The 8909-nt window shown below is 46.9% G+C and overlaps 1 protein-coding gene across 1 annotated transcript; it reads right to left on the bottom strand.

The window, feature by feature from the left end:
• Positions 1–88: 88 nt before the first annotated feature.
• Positions 89–2920, bottom strand: TMEM139 (transmembrane protein 139). The gene is made up of 2 exons (XM_023758878.1): positions 2122–2920; positions 89–1637 (listed from the first exon to the last, which is right to left on the bottom strand). The coding sequence occupies exons 1-2, from the start codon at positions 2445–2447 to the stop codon at positions 1223–1225; spliced, it is 741 nt and encodes a 246-aa protein (XP_023614646.1). The 5' UTR covers positions 2448–2920; the 3' UTR covers positions 89–1222.
• Positions 2921–8909: the final 5989 nt, after the last annotated feature.

Genomic DNA, 8909 nt, shown 5'->3' with positions numbered 1-8909 from the left:
CTGTACTTTATTGAAATGTTGGGGCGAGGGGAAGGAAGCGAACACTAGGAGGCGCCAGACCGCTACCCGCTCAGGCGCCTGTGTGGGCGCGCCCCGCAGAGGAGGGTAGGTCAGCGGTGGTTGAGCAACTCCCAGCGGCTCAAACCTACACCACAGCCCAGGACATAATTCCAGTCTCACACGGGCCAAGTAAACGAGGCATGCGGGCCGCGAGTTTGACATGCTTGTGCCAGACATGTGAGGAAGCAGGGCCGGGCTGATGTGAAACCCTAGCAGTGAGAGTGCAGGGGAGAGCCTGAAGCGACGAGAGTCAGTGTGATTGATTCCAGCCTTCACATTGGATGTCGCAAGAGTATCTGTAGATACTCCGCCACCTCTGCCGAGAAGCTCACGCTTTATCCTTGCTGATCCACCTCTCCACGCGTCCTCGAGACGGGAAGACCCTAACCATGGGGCAGTTTTACTCCCCTGCTTCCCGTAGGATGGGGACCCTCCGTGGGGCACTGCTCTCCAGCCCTTGGGCCAGAACCGCTTCCCTGGTGGAGCAGGGGTTAGCACAGTTTTGCCTTGTGCCTCCGGGAGGCTGGGCACAAGCCTGATCACTCTCAGCCCACCCTGTCTGCAGACACAACTGGTCCCCCACTCTGTCTACCATCCCTCACCAGCAGTTGTCTGAGACAGACCGAGAGATGTGCGGATGGCCTGGCTACCTTGTTTTGAGAACATCATAGGCTTTCGGATCAGAAGAGCAGAGTTCAAGTTATTTTTATCCTGTTTACTAGCCCTGTGCTCCGGTGCAAATAATCAAGCTTCTCTGACCCTTGGAACCCTCATTTTCCAAATGAGGGTGATTTTACCCTACGAGGCTGGGAAGTCTAAGTGATCTAATAGAGGCAAAGCACCCAGAGCAGAGGCAACATAACTTCACTCAGATGTTGTTTCTTTTCTTTCTTCTGCGGCTTCTCTGCATCATTGCCTCATCTCACCCTCACTCTAACTCTGAAAATAACAATTATGGGTTAGGTTTCTGAATGTCACCTGAAAAATTCAAATTGTACCACCTGCATCTCAACTGAGAAGGGCTTACCTTAGCCTAACTCCCCTCTGGGTTAAAATCCCCGTTGGTGATGTCCAGTTCCTGACGCGTAGCAGGCACTGGGAAAAGTGGTCAAATGAATGAGTGGGTCTGGTGCAGAGAGATGATATATCCTGGGAAAGTCTGTTAGGGGGGTGTCCAGTTGTCTTCATAAAAAACATTCTCATCATCAGGGTAACTGAAGCTGACATCATAGTCAGGCGGCGGAGTGAGAGGCTCCAATCTGGGGAGCAACTCCAATTTGGGGAGCATGCCCAAGCTCTGCAGATCAGGAGCAGTGGACGCAACTCGTGGTCCCCGAAGCCGAAGGCTGATCGGAGCTCTCCCAGCACTTCCTGGGGCCATAGACCCCTCTGAGCCCACTCGCCTTTCCACTCTGGCTCTCCTGGGCCCCTCTGGATGGTCAGGCTGTCCCTCCACAAGTCCTGGGGAGATTACCACACTGCTGTAGGGAGGTGGTTGATCCAACTCTTGGGGGCGGCACTGTGATTCCAACACCACGGCCTCTTCATAGGGTGGCACCTCAAAGGCTTCATTGTCCCTGGCGAAGGAGAAATAAGGTCATTGGTGGCTTACTGAAAGGAGCCCTTTTCTATCTTCTACCAACAAAAGACCCCTCCATAGCCTCTGCCCCCTCCTCTCACTGATACCAGTGATAGAGGTGGAAAGCAGAGCCCGTATGTCTGAGAGACTAGAGAGACACAGGGAGAATGGGCACAGCGCAGCGATTTTTCATCCAGTGTTTCTCCAAGAATTTTAAAACATGCAATACCTGACTGCTTAGTCAAGGGCACTGACCTTCCCCTTAGGCTGTCTAAAAGAATAACAGCAGCCATCACAACAATAGCTGTATGGTGTGAATGAATCAAAATTATACCTATTATTTTTGTCAGATCGGCAAAAAAAATACGTTTTTTGGTGTGCTGCAGAATTTTAGTAATTAGTTTATGTGTGCCACGAGATGGAAAAGGTTGAAAATCATGGGTACAGTATCTTCCTTCAATCCCGCCCACCCCTCGACTCACCGAGCATTGCCTGAGGCCCCTGGGCTCTCCGGCTGCACTGATTGGAACACCCGTTCCAGAAAACGGGCCAGCAGGCAGGCAAACATGAAGAAGCCACCCAAGGCCAGAAAGAAATAAGCAACAGGGACGGTGTCCGGCTGTATGCCCAGCAGAGCCAGCCCCAGGAAGAAGGAGGCACAGCACAGGTAGAGAAGTGGCTTCTCCAGTCTCCCCCACAGCTGGCTTGGCAACATGGCCCCTCCCCAGGCTCCTGCAAAAAGACACACAGCTGTTGTGTCTCGACCAGCAACTGGCATCATGGCTGGGACAGATTCCAAAGTACCCATATCAGACACCTTCTGGGGGTTTCAGGCTCTTCAACCTCAAATCAAATAAATGGCCAAAATAAATGGTCATCAGTGTCCTCTTCAGTTCTGTAATTCTCTGTAGGTTCACTCTGTATCGGGTCCCAGGGTATCAGGATGTGTGGAATAAGCCAGGACACCTGTCCAAGAGTTCTGATTCCCAGCCATCAAGCCAGCTTACTGTGTCATGGCCCTGCCCCCCCTTTTTTTTCCTTCTTCCCTGGATTCTCCCAGTTCTATCATTCCACATCAGGATCCAGTCCTGGGTGGGCCCTGGGACCTTGGGGTTCACTGGCATCTCTGGAATCCAGGTGATGGGGCAGGCCCTGCCTTTTTTCTATTACTGCTTGCACTGGACCTCCATTCCCCAGCTGCCCAGCCAAGGCCCTCAGTAAGGGGGGCGCCACTTACCTCGTGTCTGACCCCACCTTCACATTTCCTCCAGTCAGTCCATGCTCGGTTGGAGGGAGAAAATGCACATAGACACAACAGGGCCACAGCTACGTGAGAATCTTACAAAGGCCTAGGGCCATGGACAGAAGCCAGATAACCTCTGACCTCTCTACACTTCACATCCACCCGGGTCCTCCACCCTCTCCTGGGTCTAACTCAGTAAGCTCACATTTCTAGTTTCCTGCCTGCAGTAAACAGGGGCTGGGAGGTTGGTGGGAAGAAGACGCTTCTTTCCTTTGCAGCACAGCGGCAACTCGCAGGCAACCAGGTCAGGAGTTCCCTGAACTCTGCACAGCAAGGACTCACAGACTCTACAAAGGGGCCAGGCCCCCTCCTTACACCCCTGCCCCAATCCCATGACCCTCCCGCCACCTGTCACTCACCTTAGGAGTTCCTACCTCACCAGTCTGGACCAGACACCAAAGAAAGTAGGTTGTGGGGGAAGTGGGAGGAGGAGAGGAGGTGGAGCCCACTGGCCCCACCCTCTTTTTTGCTCCAGTCTCAGAGTTCCAGCCCAGGCTTCATTTTTCCCCCTTTCGCCATCAGGCTGACCTCTTGGGGCCCCGCCTTGATTTTTTCTCACTCTATCCACCCACTTCAGTGCCTTAATGAGAGTGCTTTTCCTCCCACCCCCGTGAACTCTGTACTTAGGACCAGAGTTAAAATCACCTGTCCTTATCCATTCTCAATTCACAGTGTATTCAGAGCAGTTTGCCTTATGTTTAAGGAATATATATTGTGCCTGGGAGCAGAGATCACGGTTTGTTTTAATCTCTGTAGATCATACCGTGCTCTGCAGACTGTAAGTACTGCTGTGGGCCTGGAATGGTGTGTTCTGCTTTCACTGCCACAGTACCTTTTCTACGAACTGCTTGTTTTCCGCAGACCTGTAAGAGGAGTCTGTGTGTATGCTTCTTGGCACGGTTAACTCTTGATTCTTCAAAAGCCACCTCTAAGGTCATGCCTGCTGTGGAGGCTGTCTCCTCGGTGTGACCACAGCACTCCATCCTATTCCAGTCTCAGCCTTTACCTGTTCATATAGTAATTTTCTGTTTATACACTTTTCTTCCACTGCAAGAAATTATGGAGAGTGATTAGTTTTCAATCATCTCTAAATCCCAGCAACTAACTCAGGTCCTGACATATAGCAGGTGCTTACTAAACACAATGGAGGCCCAGGACCCACTCTTTCAGTTGTGGGTCAGGCAGTAAATCTGGGTGAGGGAGATGCTGGGAGGGGAGGTGCAGAGTGGCTGGAAGCACACCTTGTCCTTGAGACTCAGAGAAGGACAGACAAGGCTGGGTGCCATGCCTTCAGAGTTATCACTGGACAAACGGAGGGGAGTAGCAGGTAACGGGGCAGAAGTCTAATCCCAAGGACAGTCATGAGGCATTGCCTGGGGCTGTTGCAGTAGACCTTTGGAGCCTATGTGTGTGTGTGTGGGGGGGGGGGGGGGGGGCGTGTGCCTGGAGTGGTATGCCTGTGTGTATAGTAGTGGAATGCCCATGATGATGAGTCTCTGTCCCAGACCGACCGAGAGGAGAGGGAAGAGATGTAACAGGAAGGCTGTTGTATAAATCAGGTGTGTCTCTGTCGACATTGGGAATGCAGAGTGGGAGGAGAGCTGATTGTTATTTTGCTTCCACCAATTTTCTTACTGTTCAGCTCTCATATGGGAAAAGTGTGGCTGAGGTCAGAAGAATTTCAGTCTGCAGTTAATATACTAATAGAAGGAAATTGGCCAACAGCCCTTGGTATGTATAATAAGTGTAGAGGTAAGAATGTCTAAACCTGCAGAGAATTTTTATGAGTTTATTTGAGCCAAAATTGAAAATTGCTGGGAAGCAAGATCTAAAATGCTCTGAAGAATGACAGGGTTGCAGTTTCTTTTATGCATTGGGAATTAAGGAGAGAACACAAGGAAGGTGGGAGAGAGCAAGGTGGGCAGGGATGGCATTACAGGATAAGTTTATGTGCTCTCTTGAGGGGGATTATGTCTTCAAGGGGCATTACTTCTGGTATTTCAAAGTTGTGTTTAACCTAGATGCACCTAGGGCAGGCTTAAAAACCTTTCACTAGAGAAGGGAAAGGCCTAGGGCACAACTACGCACTGTGACCTTCCCAGTTAGGAATTTATGATTAGATCCCCCTGTGAGGTTACTTTCCCTTTTTATCCACAACATCTGGTAACATGTAATTTTCCCTCCTTTTTTGATTGTTTCCTCCAGTTGAATTCTGCCAGAAGCTGGTCCATCCTTGCTGCTTGACACAGTCGCTGCAGGGAAGAAACATCTGCACAGCATATGTTTCAAGGGACCTGGCGTATATGGCATACTGTTCTTAATATGTTTGCTCCCCTACTTAGCGCTATGTGTTTTAACCAAGGTCACCTCTCTGAGAAAGGTTGTTTCCCCAGGTGGGGATTTTTCCCTGGAGTTAGGGATTAACAGGACTAAGGAAGGGAATAAATCAGTAAAACCCCTTCACTAAGTGCCAGGCGGGTAGTTAATCACTTTAACTATGAACAATCATGCTTAAGCTACATAATCTTTACTTAGGATAGGAATGGAGATAACAAATGCCCTAACCTTTGGAATAGAATGGATAGGATTAAAATCAACTGGTATAAATACAGATGTGAAGGAGAATAAAGACAGAACCTGGCTGGAGAACCTGGCTAGAACCTGACTAGAGATCCTGGCTAGGCTGCTGATCAACTGAATGCTGTCTCCATGTCATTTCTTCTTCGTCGACTCCGTCCACACCTTTGGGAACCCCTGGACCTGCTGGGGTTGGACCCCAACAGAATTCTAAGAAGTGTCATTACTGAGATAAGCAATTTGAAAGTGTTTATTGCCCAGAATACTCATGGCCAAATTGCTTCCCAAAGCTCTTATTCTTTTCTTTATCAATTTAGCATCCTTAGCAATTGCCCATCCACTTTCTACTTGCCTACCTTCCACAAACCACCTTTGTAAAAGTTGGTTGACCCCTCTCATCTGGCCACTGTGCCCAACTCATTTGTGGGGATAATGGCAAAGGGAAGTGAGGGGCCCAGACGGCATGGCTCAGTGGTTGAGCATCGACCTATGAACCAGGAGGTCACAGTTTGATTCGCAGTCAGGGTATATGCCAGGGTTGTGGGCTCGATCCCCAGTAGGGGGCATGCAGGAGGCAGCTAGTCAATCAATAATTCTCTCTCATCATTGATGTTTACCTGTCTCTCTCTCTTTCCCTGCCAGGGCTGACCAGCAGCCCCTGAATGATGGATGAACAGATTACTCTGACACAGTTTCACTATGGGGGAGAGGGATAAGGGATGGCCCAGCTGAAGAAGCCAGGCAGCCACGATTGCCTGCCTCATTAGCCTTTTTTTGTACAGCAGGTTGAGATAAAGTTTATCTTTTAGATACAATCAGCAGGTAAGTAATATTGGGAGGACACATGTGTTTACATTGTCCTCTAGGCAAGGGCATCCAGGGATTAAGCATAAGGATTCCAGTAAACACCCGGGGGTCTGCACATGCACAGACCTGTTTGGAAAGGTCAAGGAATAATTAGGGGTGCCACCTTCAACACTCCCCTAAATCTCCCCTAAGTCGGAATTCCAATAAACAGGGAAGACGGCCTTCCACACACTTCCCTTTTCTCAGAATATCCTCCTTACAACTTTCCAACCAAGTCTCTTGTGCTCCTCAACATCTCCCTTCCTCTCTGAAATCAATATAAACATATTTTTTAAAAAGGGAAGTGCGGGGACAGGGGAAAAGGGAGAAGCAGAGATCATTGACAGACTTCCAGTGAGTCTACCACTGAATGCTTCTCTAAGACTATATTTCTGTGATTTTGTGCTTCTGAATATGGGTCTGCTTTATACTTGTGGCCAGCATGTGTGCATTATTTTGTGTACTGCTCACTGTGCTAAATTCTTTATGCAAATTAAGTAATTTAAAATATGTAATAAGAGGTACTGTTATTATGTCCATTTTATGGGTGAAGTCAGACACTTGAGGAAAATGTATTGCTAATCAAGGGTGGGGTCAAGACTTGAACCCTCAGTCCCAGTCCAGAAACCTGGCTCTTAACCACTTAGTATGCCCACTCTAAACATTCTTTTTGGCTGCTCTCATAATGATAATTTAATGAAACACCTGTGATATTCTAAGACCTTTATTCTGATCTTCCCTGGAGAAGTGGTTAGATGCTATTGCCTGTTGCAAAGGCAGCAAAAGAGAATATCAGAAAATGACATAAGATATTGACTATAAGGCAAGATTGGGAAATTAAAATCACAGGCTCTGTATCAGGATGCTTATCATTTATGAGCTCATTAAGACTGATTGTGAAAGGTAACACTTTTAACTGAATGGCTCTGGAAGCCCAATGTGCGGGTGATTTCTTCTAAAAGGGTGTTGGTGGTAATATATATGTGTGAAGAAACAATTTGGCCCACACCCATGATTTTCATTTGATCCTTAATAACAACCACGTGGGGGCAGTCTGATGATCATTTTCATGTTACAGCTCAGAGAAAGTACATGATTTGTTTCATTAGAATCAAACGTAGAATCTTGACCTCTTAACTCGGTTGAGACTGTTTTTCTCTGTTAGTTGCCTTACAGCTCCTCAAATGTGTAGGGAAAGTGGATAAATGATTTAACATGAAGCAGGTCAGAACATTGATATTTCTGGGTTGGAAACGCTTCCAAAGAATCATAAATCTTCAAGTATGTCATCACCCATAAATCTTCAAGTATGTCATCACCCTCACCAACTAGTTGTCATCCTATATAATAAAGAGCTAATATGCTAATTAGACCAAATAGCAGATCAACCATCCAGACGACCTTCTAGATGAAGCCGAGGGCCGGCCGAGGCAGCCTGGGGCTGCGAGGGCTGAGCCCCTTGCAGAATTTCATGCATCGGGCCTCTAGTATTGTATAAAGGTCTCTGGGAACAAAATAAGTGAACATTGGGGTTCAGGCTGTCCCTCTCACTCAGATATTTAGGACTAAGCCACAAAAAGTGACTATGGAATTTGAGAAATTGTTATTACCAAGTGACAAAAATGCATGTGTTTATTAGAGATGTCTACAGGTAGTGGTAATAGGTTACCACATGAATATGTCCCTATATATGAGAAAACAAGGAGGCATTGATTGTGGTTAGTCACATATTTTTTGGAGATGGCCAAACCAGGTTTCAGATCTCAGTTCTACTGTCTTGCAAACTTGGATTTTACATATATATATATGTATATATATATATATATATATATATATATATATATGTATATATATATATATATATATGTATATATATATATGTGTGTGTGTGTATATATATATATATATACACACACATATATATATGTATATAATGTTTTAAATTATGTTAATGAGAACACTTTTTTCACCATCTTTTAAAAAGATGATTTGATCTTTTAAATCTGAAATGGCTCTGACATTAGGACTTATTTGTCTCCTGGTCGACAGGGCTTAGATGCCACCGCATGGGTGAGCATGTCCTCCTCCACTGGAGGTCCTTGTCTTGTGGCCACCTCAGGAGCTTCATTCTTTTATGTTGTTGTTAATACTCAAGAATATTTTTCCATTGATTTTTAGAGAGAGTGGAAGGGAGGGGGAGAGACAGAGAGAAACATTGATTGGTTGCCAACCAGGGCCAGGGATTGAGCCTGTAACCAAGGTACGAGGTACGTGCCCTTGGCTGGAATTGAACCCGGGACCCTTCAGTCCATGGCTGACACTCTATCCACTGAGCCAAACCAGCTAGGGCAGGGGCTTTATTCTTCTCAAATGTTTAACCACTGTCAATTTTCTATTCGCCAAAGGGGTTCTCTTGTGAACTTGAGGGGTATGCTCATTTTCTAATCTAAGCGTCTTTATTACATCTTTCTCCCAATGAGGACATCTTCTTGAACTTTTTATTCTAGTAACAATGTGCAGTTTATGGGGGTGCTGCAGATCCCC

This window comes from Myotis lucifugus, unplaced genomic scaffold (assembly GCF_000147115.1).
Source record: "Myotis lucifugus unplaced genomic scaffold, Myoluc2.0 scaffold_141, whole genome shotgun sequence".
In the NCBI taxonomy this organism is placed as follows: Eukaryota; Metazoa; Chordata; class Mammalia; order Chiroptera; family Vespertilionidae; genus Myotis; species Myotis lucifugus.
Note: the sequence above shows the minus strand (reverse complement) of the source record. Positions and strands in the feature narration are given on the sequence as shown.

Bases quoted from the DNA above. Each gene is read 5' to 3' on its own strand.
- TMEM139 (XM_023758878.1), bottom strand. From the start codon at position 2,447: ATGGGTACTTTGGAATCTGTCCCAGCCATGATGCCAGTTGCTGGTCGA. The intron at 1,638-2,121 runs GTGAGTCGAGGG...CTCCTTCGCCAG, and splicing joins GGGGCCTCAGGCAATGCTCG to GGACAATGAAGCCTTTGAGG.